Source organism: Callospermophilus lateralis, chromosome 5 (assembly GCF_048772815.1).
Source record: "Callospermophilus lateralis isolate mCalLat2 chromosome 5, mCalLat2.hap1, whole genome shotgun sequence".
NCBI classification, from domain to species: Eukaryota; Metazoa; Chordata; class Mammalia; order Rodentia; family Sciuridae; genus Callospermophilus; species Callospermophilus lateralis.
Window position 1 is genome coordinate 123822941 of NC_135309.1, and position 17398 is coordinate 123840338.

Genomic DNA, 17398 nt, shown 5'->3' on the forward strand with positions numbered 1-17398 from the left:
AAGTCTGCTAAAATTCAGAGGGAACAACAGATCCCTAACTCCCTTCTTTCACTCTTCCCATGCTTGAAGCAGAAACTCTAGACTGGTGAATCCAAAAATTCGAGTTCCCTCTCCCCACAGTACTCAGGTGAATGCCATTTCTGATCCTGTTCCCAATTACTTGTTGCTGAGGCTAAGTTCTGGGCAAGAGAGGCTGAAGAGCAGGGGTCTTTTCTTCAGCACCCGTTGGTCAGCCAAAGGTTCCATTCTTGGATGTGGTGCTGCTGAGAATTAAGGGTCTCAACAGCCTTTCCCTTGCCTTATAAGGTACTGGGTTTCATGTTGGGAGAAGCAAGCTGGGAAGACTTGAGGTTATTGCAAGCATCCTCAACTCAGCCCTCAGCTCCTAAAAGCAAGTTTGTTACTCATATCAAAGTGAGACAATGCCCTCACTCCCAGCTTTAGATCTTTGGCTCTAGAGATTTTTTTCCAAGGAAGAATGGCAATCCCTCAAATAGGCAGCTATACTTTCCCAAAGAAATATTTGGAAAGTTCAAGCATAAGGGAACTAAAAAATGGTGGAAGTAGTAAGGAAAAGAACTTGTAGACCTATATATTTATGAGAGCTATAAGCTAAATTGTAAGCTTTCTACTTTGCAGAATAAACCTAGTTTCTTTCTTTCTCTCTCCCCCTCTCTCCCTCCCCCTTCCCCTCCCCCCCACCTCTCTAGGCTATGTTCCCCCTACTTACCGAGAAGCAATGTAAAAGGTTTAATGATGGTGGTCTCTCTCTCTCTCTCTCTCTCTATGTTATGTTCCCCTTACTCACCCAGAAGCAACGTAAAAGGTTTAATGATGGTGGTGTAAAAGAGGCAAGTGAGATACTAGAGACTTCACTCAAATAATTTAGACAGGCACAAAACAAATCAAGGGAGAACAATACCCAGACTTACAATACTATCTAAAATGTCCAATTTCTAATAAAATAGTGAAATGTACAAAGAAACAGGCAATTATTATCTATGACCCATGTACCAAGAATATATATATGGGCATATAAGAAACTGGATGTTAGACGACCGAATACGGATTAAAACAAAGACTTAAGGGCTGGGAATGTGGCTCAAGCGGTAGCGCGCTCGCCTGGCATGCGTGCGGCCCGGGTTCGATCCTCAGCACCACATACAAACAAAGATGTCGTGTCTGCCGAAAACTAAAAAATAAATATTAAAAAAATTCTCTCTCTCTCTCTCTCTCTCTCTCTTTCTTTAAAAAAAAACAAAAAAAAACAAAGACTTAAAAGAGTCATTATAATTATGTTTGATAAACTGTATGAGGAAACATAAAAGGTATAACAATGTGGTGTTGAATGGAAAATATCAATGAAGAGATAAATTATAAAAAAAGATTCAGAAGGAAATTCTAGAATTTTAGAGTATAACTGAAATGAGAAAAAAACTTTTTTTCACTAGAGGGGCCCAATGATAGATCTGAACTGGCAGCAGAAATCATTAGCAAACTTAAAGACAGATGGATAGAGATTATTCAATTCAAAGAAAAGGGAATAATTAAGAAAATGAACTTAGTCTATGTCATAGAAATGTGGGACACCAATAAACTCAAAACTATACATATAAGGAGGGTTTGGAGAGAAAGGAAGAGAAAAAAATTTCTCAAAATAATGGTTGAAAACTGCCCAAACTTACAGGAGGAAAAATATTTAATCTACATATAATTTTCTCTACTTTAGGATAAATGTAAAGAAGTACACAGCAGAGTTTTATACTTAGAAATTTACCACAGTAAAAATGAAGAAAGACAAACCATGAGGAGAAAATCTTGAAAGCAGCACAATACTTACAATACTCTAGCAAGATTAACAGAAACTTCTCAGCAAAAATAATGGAATACAGACAGTAGTGGGTTGGCATATCAAAGGAAAAAACAAAAAAACACCCCGAATTATAAAACACAACTGTTAACTGAGAATTCTTCAGAAAAATTTCCAAAATTAAGGCCAAATAAAGACATTTCCAGATAAACAAAAACAGAGAATTTGTTGCTAGCAGACCTGCTTCAAAAGAAATACTAAAGAAAGTTCTTCAGTCTGAGAGCAAACGACACCAGACATTTATATGAATTCCCCCCCCCCCACACACACACACAGAGGTAATAATGAGTTTTCCTTTTAAGTTATTGAAAAAGCAATGTAAAAACAGTATGTATATACTGTTGTATTAAGCTATAATATATCAGAACGCAGTGCATTTAGCAGCACAAAAGAGGGGGTGGGAACAAAGCTCTTCTGGGATAAACCAGTAACTTCGGATGACTCAAATCCATAGGAATAAATACAGAAACCAAGAAATGATAAATGTTAGTATAACTATAGTTACAAAAATAATTTTTCTCTTTTCTCTTCTAAAAGCTTTAAGCTTCTTCAAAAGCCATTAAAACTGCTGGGGGTTATAGCTCAGTGGTAAAGTAGGTGCTTCTTATGCACAAGGCCCTGTGTTGGATTTCCAACACCAAAAATACTGAAAAGCTGTAAATTATACTAAGGAAATAATTATAACAATGCATTGTTTGGATTAAAATATTTATAGATATGTGTTACAACAATACCATAAAAAGAGGAAAAATGGTAAAATGCTTGCCTAAAATACATGAGTCTCTGGGTTTGATCCCTACCACTGCAAAAAAAAAAAAAAAAAAAAAAGAAAGAAAGAAAGAAAGAAAGAAACAAGAGGGAGGGAGGAGGAGAAGGAGGAGGAGGAGAATCTAAGCAGGTAAAGAGATGGGAAAATGAGGTAGAGATAAATAGAAATCATGTTTCTATATCTCACTGGAAATAACTTGGTACAAATCTAAGACCTATTGATGTAATTTACAATGTATATGGAAAAACCTAGCAATCACTAGGAAATACATTGTGAAAAGAAATTAAACTACTACAATGCAAAATATTCATTTAATGCAAAAAAGGAAAAATAGAAGAAATAAGACATGAGACTCAGAAAATAAAACACAAAATGGCAGATACAAACTCAACTATTCCTTTTTAAATGTGAATGGGTTAAACAACTCCCAAAAATAGACTTTTAGGTTTGATAAAAACACAAGATCACACTATATTCTGTATATAGGAGCAGAGAACACATCAAATTTACTGATATGAAAATGACAGAAAATAAAAGAAAGGAAAAGATATATCATGCAAAAGTCAACCGTTCAAATGTCTATACTATATCAAACATGAACAACACTCTAAACTAACTAGACTTAAGAGACATTTCTATAATATCCCACCCCACATAGCAGAATATTCATTCTACTCAACTACACACAGAAAACCTGAAGGATAGAACATTATGTTGGACCATTAAACGAACCTGTATCCATTCAAAAATGAATGAAACAATGCCAAGTATGTTCTTGAAAAAATGGAAAGAAATTTTTTTAAAAATTTGGAGAATTCACTAATATATGGAAATTTACACACTCCTAACTAATCAAGAGGTCAAAGAATAAATTAAGAGGGAAATTAGGAAATACCTAGAGATAAACTGAAAACCTTTGCTCAAAGATAGGACTGAAATTATTAGAATCAGAAGTGAAAGTGGAGATATTATGAACAACCTTACAGAAATAAAATGGATTATAAAGCAATATTTTAATTGTATATGAATAAATTACATAATCAAAATGAAAAACACTAAATTCCTAACAAGATACAAACTTCTGAATGTTACTGAATAATGTTACAGATAATCTGAATATGTCATATCCAGGAAACAAATACCCACAAAGAACTAGTCTAGGGCCAGGTGGCTTCACTGCCAAATTCAATTAAATATTTAAAGATTAAATATCAATTCTTCAAAAATTCTTCTAAAATATTTATAGAAGGAGAGAAACACTTCCTAAACTCATTTAATGACGTTGACATTACCTCATTGATAAGACAGACACCACAAGAAAGCTTCAGACAAGTATCTCATTTTTCTTTTCCTTTTTCGTGGAGCTGGTGATTGAACCCAGGGCTTAACATATGTTAGTTAAGCACTGTACTACTAAGTTACACCCTCAGCCCAAGGCCCGTATCGCTTAGGAGCAATTCTCAAAAACAAACTTGCAAACTGGACCCTGCAATATACAAAATAAATAACATTCACAACAAAGCGGGATTTATTACAGGAATCCAAAGCTGGTTTAACACCTGAAAATCAATTAAAGTAATATGTCACATCAGAATAGAAAACAGAATAAAAAAATCCACATGATCATTTTAATAGGCACATAAACTATAATGGACAAAATTCAACATTCTTTCGTGATAAAAACACCCAACAAGCCAGAAAAAAAGGGAACTTGCTGAATTTGATGAAAGGCCCCTACAAAAAAACCAAGAGCAATATCACATTTAACATTTTCCCCCTAACATTAGGATATCACTTCTATTAACATTTTGCTAAAATGTCTAATTAGGGGAATTAGGCAAGAAGATGCAATAAAAGGCATCCAGATTAAAAAGGCATCCAGATTGAAAAGGCATCCAGATTGAAAAGGAAGAAGTGAATCATGTAGGCAACATGATTCAATATATAGGAAATCCTAAATATTCCACTAAAATATTAGAATAAATAAGTCTTGCAGGATATAAGATCAATATATAAAATACAACTGGGTTTCTATATGAAGAAGTTTCTATACACCTTTAATGAAGAAGGTAATTTCATTTATAGTAGCATCAAAATATTACAATATTTAGGAATAAATTAAGGAAAAGAAGTATAAAACCTATACTTGGGAAATAAAATATTGCTGAAAGAAACTTAAGACTGGGCTGGGGCTGTAGCTCAGTGGCAGAGCGCTTGCCTAGCATGTGTGAGGCACTGGGTTCGATTCTCAGCACCACATATAAATAAATAAAGGTCCATCAACAATTAATAAAATATTTTAAAAAAAGAAACTTAAGACCTAAATAAACAGAAAAATATGCTGTGTTCATGAATTAGAAGGTTTAATATTTTTAAGATGGCAATAAAACAATTCTGAAAGAGTAGAAAAAGTGCTGGCTTGAGGACTGGACATCCAGATCAACGGGAAAGAATTGCATGTCCAAAAATAAACCCATGAGTCTACAATAAACAGAGTTTTGTTAAGGGTGCCAAAATGATTCAAATGAGGAAGAACTTTCACCTATGGTGCTAGGAGAAGAATAAATTTGCACCCTTATCACACAACATACATAAAAATTAATTCAAAAAGGATCAAAGACCTAAATGTAAGAGTTAAAACTATAAAATACTTAGAAGAAAATGGGTAAATCTTCAAGACCTTGACATTGGTAGTGGTCTCAATAACACCAAAAACATTAGCAACAAAAGAAAAAAAGCGAAACTAGATTTCATTAAATTAAAAACTTTTATACTGTAAAGAGCTCTATCAAGACAGTGAAGACAACCCACAAAACAGACAATGTTTGGAACTATGCACCTGTGGGTGGCTTCTTCTGCTGTTGCCTCTGCCACCATCAACTCAGTGGGGCTCTCAGTCCCAGGGCAGAAGCCAGATTGTTTCCCTTGCAGGCACAGGGCAAAGGACTGGTGGGCAATGTGGGGGCACCACCAGCCCTGCCTTATACCCCCAACCCTGCCAGCAACATCATGGAGTAGCTCACAGTGAGGACCTGTTTGACAGCTTCTGCTGGGACAGCCAGCAATCACAGACAGGATTTCTTCTCAGGGGGTAGATTCAAAACTAAACTAGATATTGAGACCACAATCTAAAAAGCAATTCCTGAGTTTCTGATGACCCAGAAAAAATCAGCTATGCGGGAACCATCTCCTTAGAGTGAAAGCCAGGACCCTCCGGCCCCATCCTAGGACGTGTCCAAAGAATATTCCTGATACCTTTTGAAAACTCCACTGAATTAATGGCAAGGAAGTAGATCCCTGTTCTATAAGAGCATAATTTCAATTGGCAGGGAAGGGTCAGTGAATTCAAAATTTTTACCTTGACTGTGGAGCAATGTCCAAGGACCATACAACAGGGAACAAGACTGACAGTGGAAAAATTGTCCCTGTGTGCCCCTTGCTTTGGACTGCCACTTGAATCAGCGTGACCAAGGGCATGATACCCAATACACACTACAGAGTATAAACACTACAGTCACCAGGGTGGGCCTGAAATAACATTTTATGTCAACATGGACACTACATATAAATTTCAGGGTTTGTGCTCCAGGATAAACAGAAGCTGCAATAAAAGAAAAACCAATTCCAAAGGTGACTGAAAGAATAAGAATAGTAAATGTAAGCAGGGATTAGGTATTTGACAGTGCTTATCCAATACTGTTTCTCAAAGTTAGACACTAGAACGTACAAGTCATTAGCATCAGATAAGCTAAAAGTTGGTTGTGACCCTCTTGTACATAATTCTTTTAACCACTGTCCTTCCCCTTTTCAGAGGTGACAAAACATGGAAGCCTGGAGTGAACACAAAAGCTAAGACATTAAGCAGAGGAAAAACATTTGTGGGTTCCCTGTATAGGGCTTCATTCTGTCCTCCAAAGATTAGTGACTCTTGTTTTAGAAAAGTGAGCAATCAATAAAGTTTTTTAAATAAAATTACTTGATACTCTAACAAAAAAAGAAATCATGCACCTGATAAGATTATAAATAGTCTATACATAAAGAACTCATATAACTCAATAAAATGGCACATAACTCTAACTTGAAAACAGAAAAAGGATCTGAAACATTTTTCTCCAAAGTATAAACAAATGACCAATAAGAAGCTGAAAAGATCCCGGACATCATTAGTTATCAGGAAAATATAAAATCAAAACCATAATGAAATACCATTATATACCAAACAGAATTTAAAAAGTCACATAGTAAGTGTAGTAAGACTGCTGAGAAATCTAAACCATCATACACTGCTGATGGGAATGTAAAATGGTACAGCTACCTTAGAAAACAATCTGGCAGTTCCTCAACCACTTATCCCATACAGTTTCCAAAGAACCCAGTAATTCCACTCCTAGGTATATACCCAAGAGAAATTAAAACCTATGTTCACTAAAAACCTGTAAACAAATGTTTATACGAGTATTATCCATAACAGCGAAGAGGTATAAACAACCTAAATTTCAGTGGACGGATAATGGATAACAAAATAAGGTATATCCTTATATACTGGAATATTATCTATCCATAAAACAGAATGAAATACTGGTAAGCCTTGAAACCATTACACTGTCAAAAAAGCTTGTCACAAGGCTACATATTATATAAAATTTATTTCATGATACTTCCAGAATAGACAAACCTATGCAGATACAAAACAGACAAACAGTTGTATGGGGCTGAGGAAAAGTGAGGGATAAAAAAGTTTCCTTCCGATGTGATGAAATGCTTTAAAATTAACTATGGGGTATAAAATTTAAATTATTCAAAACATTAATTCCTTAAGGTAAGAGTTTATTACTTCTCCTCTTAGGGTAAATTTATATTTAGATGATCTTCATGAGTCTTAAAAAACATTTCAATAACAACAATATATATGAAATTTTACTCAAAGGAAATTGGTTTACCTTAACATTTGACTTTTTTGAGAAATTCACCACTACACCCCAGCCAAAATCATCTCCTTCATTCTTTACCTGAAAGACAGCAAAAAATAATAATGTTTACATCCAAAAAAGACAATTGTAGCCTTCCAGGTCTTATATTATAGGCTAATAAAACTTGAATTTCCTATATTTGTTAAAAATCACTGCTAAATTTCAGGAACAAGACATTAATACTACAGGGGGGAAAAAAGTCAATGGCAAATTTCATAGACCCTAGAATAGCAATAACAGGAAATGTCTCAGTTGGCAAACAAATGCTAAAAATGTCAGTGTATTTCAAGTCTTTTTATATCTAATAAATTTTTCTAGTAATTAAAATGGCCTCATTTTAAAGATATTTCATAATTGAAAATAATTTATATGCAACCCCAAGACTTTTTCAAATTATATTCCCCACAATGAAAACTGGTGGTGATTAAAAGGCCTTCACCTAGAAAGATGGTGGAATCAGATGGACATTATTACCCTAGAGACACATATGACTGCACATATGGTCATATATGTCTCATACACTGCTACATTGTGTACACAGAAATGTAAAGTTGTACTGCAATTGTGGACGATGAATCAAAATGCATTCTGCTGTCATATATACCTAATTAAAATAAATAAAGTTTAAAAAAAGGCCTTTACCTGAGCAATGTGAAATAGTTAAATAATACAACTAATAGAGAAACCATTGTAGCAAGAAGCATTTTATCAAGATAAAGAAAATATTACAATATCCAGAATATTTTTAAATATTCAGATAGTTAAATATTTTATGAAGGAACAAAGACATACCTTTACCAAACGGCCTGGCTGCAGAAATGGTAAGCAGTATTTTGGTTTATGAATATAATCTTCAATTTCTTTACCCAGTTTGGCAAGTTGCTGTCTAATCTTATAATAGATTACTACACTTTCTTCATTGGGAATTATTATTTTATTATACTGTTGTTCTGAGTTCTTTACCTCTGTAAATAAAACACATACATGATATAAAAAATTATATACCTTACATAAATTATAACCAAGAAATTTATTTTCCCACTATAACTACATTTGGAAAAGTTAGTTTGCACAGATTATATTAGATGTTTTAAAGAAAAGATCTTCAGAGATGACTGTAGGGCATGATGTCTCATTTTTCCCCCTTCTGTTAAGATTTACCTTCTTTGTCTCCACCTTATCTCTTAGTTAATCAAATTATACTGGATTCTACTTGCTGCCCTAATCTTGCTTCTAGTGCTGACCGCCTCTCTTTATTCATTTCATTATACCTCCAGCCCACTGTTAATAAACTATTTTTATTGTGGCATAATACACATAAAATTGTACCATTAGTAATATTCAGTACATTCACAATGTACCCAACTACCACTATTATCTAGTTCCAGAACTTTTTCACTATCTCCAAAGGAAATTCCATATCCTTTAGGCAAATACTCCTTATTCCTGCTTCTGCCAATCTTTCTCTCTATACTTTCTGAGTCTCTATGCATTTGTCTATTCTACGTATTTCATATAGAGGGAATCATACAATATGTGGCCTTTGGTGTCTGGCTTCCTTTACTTAGCATATTGTTTTCAAGGTCTATCCAGGATGTAGTTTGTATCTGTATTTCATGACTTAAGTTTGAATAATATTCTACTATATGAATATACTACATTTATTTACACATTTACCAGCTGATGAACATTTGGATTGTTTCCACATATTTGCTACTGTTCATGGTACTGCTATGACCATTCATATGAGACCAAGTTTTATATGAACACATTTTCAATTCTTTTGAATATATATTCAGGTGTGGAGTTGCTGGGTCACAAAGTAATTCTGTATTTAATCTGTTGAGGATGGCTGCCAAACTATTGTCCACAGTAACTATAGCATTAAGAAAATGGTGTAGTTACTTAAAAAAAAAAAACAAAACAAAAAAACTCACCTCAGTGACAGAAGTGGTTTTGATTTACATTTCCTTTATGACTAATGATGTTGGGCACCTGTGTTTCTTGGCCATTTCTACATAAGTTAGAAAAATGTCTAATTGAATTGCCTTTTGTTGCTGAGTTGTAACAGTGCTTGATATATTTTGGATACTAGACAGATTATCCAGATGGATAACTTGCAAATATTTTCTCCCATTTTCTTTTTTTCTCTTGGCAGTACTGGGGATTGAACTCAGGGTCTCACACATGCTAATTTTAATACTATTATCAACCATTTCACAAACTGTTCTCTCAAATAGCTAGTCTTTTGTATTCCCTTGAGTATAAAGCATTACCTTGGTTATTTTTAAATGACTGGATCTTTTTTATTGGGAGGGGGGTGCAATACTGGGGTATTGAATTCAGTGGCATTCTATTAAACTATATCCCTAGCAATTTTATTATTTATTTTTAAGGCAGGGTCTTGCTAAATTGCTCAGGCTGGCCTGGAATTTGTGATCTTCCTGCCTCAGCCTTCTCAATAGCTGCAATTACAGGGATGCACCAGCACACCCAGCTCTGGTTACTTTTAAATGAACTGCATCACTGCTTATAGGAATTGTATTTAATTCATTAAAGGCTAGAACGCTGTCCATAACAACACATAATATGGCAGTAAATTATCAGAAAAAGAAAAAAAACTAAAAACCTACAAAAAGATACTTAACAAAGAGAAGTCATTAGAAGTTATATGAAAATAAAAACTGCACAAAGAAATGATAACCCAGCTCTTCCACCTAAATTTACAAAGTAACACTATGAAGCACTCATTGGAACACAGCATTAACAGAAAGAGTTTAAGGAGATAACTTAAACATACAAACCAATGATAAAGTTTAATATATGAATCAAACACAGTACAAGATTAAGAATAATAATAAAATAGAATAAACAATATACTATAATAAAAGCCATGTGAATGTGGTCTCTATCTCAAAATACTTTACTGTACTACATTCTTCTTTTTGTGATAATGTAAGATGATACTGAAAGGAAGCAATTTATGACCTTCTTCTTTTTAGCATGTCTGAACTTACAGCATCACTACCTTTGTGCTATTTCTTCAACACTCTGTGATACAATAATAATAGATATGATAATTCAGACAGCTATGAAGTGACTAATAAGTGGACAGTATATACAGCAACGATGATAGGATGACTCATGTCCCAGGATGGACAGAGTAAGATTTCATGATGGCACTCAGAATGGAGTGCAATTTAAAACTTATGAATTATTTTATTTCTGGACCATTTAGTATTTTTACCTACAGTTGATCATGGGTGGCTGACTAAGCAATGTTCAACTGTGGACGGTGGTAGGAGTGGGTGGGTAAGGCAACTATATATCTCCTATCACATTCAGAGAGTAAAAGTACGTCAGCATAAGAAGCTGGTTTCAATGAAGGGTAAAAAGTAGAAGATCCTATGAGTACTTGAACCCCAGTATTTTAGGAAGTAACATTTAAAACACACATATAACATATAAACTCTTAAGACAGTTTGCAACCAAATACATAGAAAAGACCTGTGAGTGACAGAGAAACAAACTGCCACTCCCAATACTATGCAAAATTTTCAACAGATTCAAGTGTAAATTGCTTTACTGATCTAGAGTAATATTCTCAGTAATTACAACAAGCACTTACTAAGCATGTAACATTATTTCATTTAATTCTCATGAGACGCATTAGATATTATCACAGAACAAATAATTAAGGCTCAGGCAGAACTGAATCAAACCCATGTCTAATTCCACAGCTCTGCTATTAGCCATGGTATAATCAATTAATGAAGCTAAACAAAAGGATTAAATTAGGTCTGCATTTTTTAGTCAATAAAATAACAGTGAAATCCTAGTTTTACTATAATTCAGTAAACCAAATTAAAAGTATCTCTTGTATGAAAAGATGTATAACAATAAATAAAGCACTGTATTATTAAATAAAGATTTATTCTGTATCTTTAAAAATACTAGTCTACATTTCAGGTTTCAAAGTATTAGAAAAACGGCATCATTTCTTTAAAAACATATGTAGGGATTGAGTATACTGCAAGAAGATATGCATGTATAGAAGCAACACTAGGAAGGGTAAACATCAGGAATTACATCAAAATGAAACAAAACAAAAGCTGAGGTCTGAGAAAATAGAGGATAGGGAATGGAGAAATAGGGGTTATATTTTAAGTTTACAGAGTAAGTAACAGAGTCTTGGTCAAAGTCATAATGAACAATGTGAACTCAGCTAGAGTCATAGAAGGGCTTTAAATAAATAAGAAAATATTTGTGAAGTCTTCCCTCTACATCCCAATGTACTTATGGTATTTTTCTATGGAAATGCAAAATAAGTATAAAAAGTAGACTGTTGGACTACATGAAGGGGGGGGAAGCAAATGTAAGTATACCAATACGCATCTCTGTTTCTCTTGGTTATTCAGTTTATAAACCAGTCTAACCACTGGGTACATATAAATGTAATTATCCTACTTTGCGTAACTTAGTGCTGCCTAGTAAGACTTTAATTCTTTTTAACTATTGTAACCATATACCTGTTTCAATGAAAATATCTGAAATTTCTATGATATGAGCTAAAATTCATGAATTTCCTTCTCTCATGCTAATCTGATTTCAAACCCAAATCCAAAGTGTACTTAAATTTGATTCAAACTCAAATCCAAAGTATACTTAAATCTTCTTGATCTTGTTATTTTATTATTACATAATTCTTGGTGGGAGGAGACTTACAGCTCCCTTAAGAATACAGTTCTCTAGGGCTGGGATTGTGGCTCAGCAGTAGTGCCCTTGCCTGACATGTGTGAGGTACTGGGTTCGATTCTCAGCACCATTTATAAATAATGAATAAAATAAAGGTCTATCAACAACTAAAAAATATATACAAAAAGAAAATACAGTTCTCTAAAACTAAAAATATACTTTCTCTTTGCTATCAACAAATGGCATTATATATTTTTATAAGAAAATAATAAAAACATCTGAAATTATATATTTGCCATTGATTTTATAGATGTGCTTTAAAAATTCAACAACTTTCTGAAAATTTAAAGGTGAGTCTTAAAACTACCTAGCTCAAGTTTTTTATTCTTTTGTCATCCTTATTTTATTTCAGTTAAGGAAGTTACTAGAGATACTCTTGTTCTCTTATTAAAAAGATTGGTTGGTAGCAGGAGTCCAAGATTCTAATCTTGATTCTGCCATAAATCAAATGTATAACTTAAGACACTGACTTAATTTCTCTAGCTCTAACCCACACCCATTTTTAAATCTGTAAAATGATGCCAAAGCTCCTTCTAGTTATATGTTGAAAAGATTTTATCTAACACCAGAGGTATTAAGGGGAAATAGTTATGGTTATCATCTAGGCAAAGGTTAAAAACAATGAGAGAAAATTTTTGTTTTTAAAATATGAACTGCTTCACGAATCTGCATGTCATCCTTGCCCAGGGGCCATGCTTATCTTCTCTGTATCGTTCCAATTTTTGTGTATGTGCTGTTGAAGCAAGCCACCAAGACAGACTTTAACTTTCTTGGATCTCCTAAGCCTTTTCCATTCCTCTAGGGCACATTATACTTCATTTAATTTGGCGACAATAAAAATGAGTGGGTGAGGCGTGTGAGGCACTAGGTTCAATCCTCAGCATCAGATGAAAAAAACCAAATAAAATAAAGGCATGCTGTCCATATACTACAACAACAAATTAAAAAAAAAAAAAAAAAAAAAGAGTGGTGAGTGGGTCTCTACTCACACGTAGTAAGTTAAAACCACGTTGTAAGTCATGTTGTAAGTCCCCACTTTAAAAAAAAAAAACAGATTAGAACTGACCTACATACTAGAGATAGAAAGAAATCTCATTGTTAAATAAATAATGGTATATTCACAAAATAAAATATTATGCACTTATTTTAAAAATCACATTTTTCTTTTGGGGGAACGGGGAACTGGGCATTGAATTCAGGGGCACTCAACCACTGAGCTACATCCCTAGCCCTATTTTGTATTTTATTTAGAGACAGGGCCTCACTGAATTGCTTAGTACCTTGCTTTTGTTGAGGCTGGCTTTGAACTTGTGATCTTCCTGCCGCAGCCTCCTGAGCTGCTGGGATTACAGGTGTGCACCACCCACCCAACAACAACAAAAAAATCACATTTTTTCAAAGGAACTTAAACTTCAATTTTATTTTTTTATTACTTTTTAAAATATTTATTCTTAAGTTTTAGGTGGACACGATATCTTTATTTTATTTTTATGTGGTGCTGAGAATAGAACCCAGTGCCTCATGCATGCTAGGTGAGCTCTCTACCATTGAGCCACAACCCCAGTACCTTGAACTTCAATTTAAAAAAGCTATAATTAACAAGCTAGTAAATGTAAAACATTTAATACAGGCTAGGCATAGGGTAAATATTTAACATATGATAGAAACAATAAGCAATGATATAAATTACAAGCACAATAGTAACTATTATGAAAAAAGCTCAACTGTATTTACCTTATAAAAAAAGAAAAGCACAAGCATGAGAAAGGATGGAAGAAATACAAACTGTTAACAGTAGTTGTACAGCCACCTGTGTGAGATTATAAATGGTTTTAGCTTTTCTGTTTACTGCACTTTTCTTTTTTTGCAATAACTGTGAACTTTTTTTATAATTTTATGTAAACCACTTTTGCCTTTATTTACTTTTAAATCAGCACTAAGATGATCTGCCACACTACCCTCTATAAAGATCAATGAACAATTTGAATGTAGTTACCATAGAAAATTTAGTTTTGGACTTTAAAAATCATTATCTTAATATCAGGAATTAGAAGTTCTAAAGGTAGTGAAATGAATCCACATTAAAGCATTATATTTCAATAATCATTCATAAGCTTATGCTATGACACTCATAGTAAGAAGTAGTAAAAGGTTAAGACTAATATATACATGTTTCTTACAAATCAAATTTTAATATGCCAAGCTTTTGGTTGTACTATTATTCCAGAACATGAATAATGTGATACATATATCTGTATCTAAACCAATAAATTATACTATGGTGGAACCAACTAGAAAAAACTGTATTGCCAAATGTTCCTCTCTATAAAAAGACCAGAATTTAGTTCTGCAGTCTTTTTTATATAGAGACCAAGCTTTGCCTTACTAGAAAAAAAAAAAAAAAAAGAAAAAAAGTGGCCAAATGCAGTCAGTAATGCAGTCATTTTGTTATTACAGTAATTTTATACTTACTTTCTCTGTTACAGTCATTTTATACTTACTTTCTACTACTCCTGGAATTGCTCTATAATGCTGAAACTGGTAGAAGGATTTTTCCAACATATACTCAGGATTAATTTCCTCTACACGTAGTAAGTTTAAAACCATGTTGTAAGTCAAATGGAAAGCACTATTTAGAGGATCAGCTGAGCCCTAAGAGAGAATAACATATCAATTTCATAAGTTTTTAAATAAATTTTTATAAGCATTTTTAATGTTATAATGCTTAATCATTTAATCTATGTTATGTGTTACTACAGAACTATACTAGTTCTTTCCCTTAGTTGACTAATGTAAAGTGATAAAATAGTTGATGTTTCGGAAAGTGAAGGGGGAAAAAAGAAATCACTAGGACAATAGTAATTAAAACACTCTATGCCAAATGTGTTTAGTTTTCTGCTTTGCAAGCACATGGTAGGATTGTGCTTTTCTGGCCCCCTAATAAATTGAGAGGCAAGTGACATGTCACTCACTTCCTGGCTACATATTTACTTGCTGGTGTGAAAAGATATCATTTCCCCTCTGGCACAGTGACTAATAATGTACCAGATTATTGTGGTATCATCAGATCTAACAATGATAAGTACAATGTCCTCTACCAACCAGCAATGAATACATAGCAGGTAATAGAAACAAGTCTTAAGTTCCTAAATTTACATCTGTTAGTGAAGCATGAGTTAATGTATATTGAAACAGCACACTAAAATTATATTGGTATGATACTCAGATAAAAATGTATTTTCAAATTTTTATTTATTTATTTTTGATGGTGCTGGAGAGAGAACTTAGGGCTTTCCATGTGTGAAGCAAGTGCTCTAACCACTTACCTCCGTCCCCAGTCCAATAAAAGTATCCTGAAATTCCTGTGACAAACTGCTAAATTTAAAGACCATTCTTTATGTATATTTCAATAATTCCTTTTTGTCCTCCTAATTGTGGCTGTTACCAAAGAAGGGCTAGACTAAGGAATAGATAGTATATTTTATTGTAAAATACAATAAATTTTATTGTGGAATTTTAAAATAGTATGACCTTAACTTACAGTAAGGTTTATATCCAAAATATTACCTTTACATCTAAACATTTTTTTTTAGCAATGTTTTCTTCGGAAGTATGTTTTTAAATGCTAATACCTCATAAGTATGAAAGTATATAATTATATAAAGGAATGACTTTATATAATTGAGGGAATATGCTGAAATATTTAGAAATTTTACTAAGTATGCTAAATATTTCTAAATGGTGTAGTAAAATATGCAAATTCTATTATTCAGGGTATCTTAAGTTGAGAACTACAGACCCACCATTTAGAATTCAGACTTTTAAATGTATGTAGACAGCTTTTATGAGAAAAAGAAGTAGATCTTTTACCAGAATATCAAATGAAGGTATTTAACTCTGAAAACCTCAAGAGCCATAAAATTCGGACATTTATTCACTTACCTTAACAATAAGGCCCAAAAGAGGGGCAAATTTAGCATAAATAACAGACTCTTAGAAAGAGGAACTGGAGAACTTCAGCTATTTCTTAATTCTGCAAACAGGCTCAGTTTTAATTTTCTGTTATTTTTATCTTCTGTATTACCTCCTCTAAGAAATCTGGGGTTTCAATATGCCAGATGTTTATTTCTAACCCCAAGCTCTACTTCTGTATTTTTTAAAAATATTTATTTTAGTTGTATTAAGACACAATACCTTTATTTTATTTATTTATTTTTATGTGGTGTTGAGGATCGAATCCAGGGCCTGCATGTGCTAGGTAAGTACTCTACTGCTGAGCCACAACCCTAGCCCTGCTTCTGTATTTTATGAAAAATATTTTTAGTTGGACATGGACACAATATCTTTAATTAATTTATTTATTTTTATGTGATGCTGAGGATCAAACCCAGTGCCTCACATGTGCAAGGCAAGTGCTCTACCACTGAACTACAACCACAGTCCATGCTTCTGTATTTTTAACTGCTATACAAGACACACAATTGAATTTTCAGTCACCAGAAATTCAGCATAGATTCTGACACTGTATCCAAGTAAGCCCAAGGTAGTCCCACCTTTCCCTATTGAACTGGTATAATTACTAATAGCCCCTTCCTTTAATCTTACAGTATTCCAGTTTGAATGAAAAATAAGATAGTTATACTATTTAAAATAAAATCTCTCTTGTTTTTTCCCTATTTAACCAACTTATTTCTCTCACAGATTAAAGGAAAATGAGTTTCTCACTTAAGTTATAATTTAGGAGTTCTTCTGTTTTTTCCCCCTTCCTTTTAATTAATCATTGCAGATTATTTCCTCAATACATTTCAGATTAGTTTTTGCTTTCTTACCATTGCTACCATTTCAGTTCAGTGGTTCATCTAATCATACCTAAATTACACTACCATCTTAACTGTTCTAGTTTCAATTTCAATTTATTTAGTATGATGAATCTAAGATTCTGTTAAAAGAATCTTCTTCACTATAATTTCATTGTGATATTGGGATCACTTCTCTATTCAGCAGTAATATATGACTATATAAATTCCCTCTTGG

General features: G+C 33.3%; 1 protein-coding gene and 1 non-coding gene across 3 annotated transcripts in view; both read right to left on the reverse strand.

The window, feature by feature from the left end:
- Positions 1–17398, reverse strand: part of Mtrex (Mtr4 exosome RNA helicase) — a 97215-nt gene that overhangs the window by 38086 nt on the left and 41731 nt on the right. For both annotated transcript variants that reach the window (XM_076857286.2, XM_076857287.2), the window contains 3 exons: positions 14866–15016; positions 8402–8574; positions 7580–7648 (listed from right to left, as the gene is read on the reverse strand). In XM_076857286.2, coding sequence (XP_076713401.1) covers positions 7580–7648; positions 8402–8574; positions 14866–15016 — 393 coding nt within the window. The remainder of the gene's footprint in view (positions 1–7579; positions 7649–8401; positions 8575–14865; positions 15017–17398) is intronic.
- Positions 13007–13109, reverse strand: LOC143400625 (U6 spliceosomal RNA). The gene has a single exon (XR_013091524.1). It is a non-coding gene; the product is annotated as a U6 spliceosomal RNA (small nuclear RNA).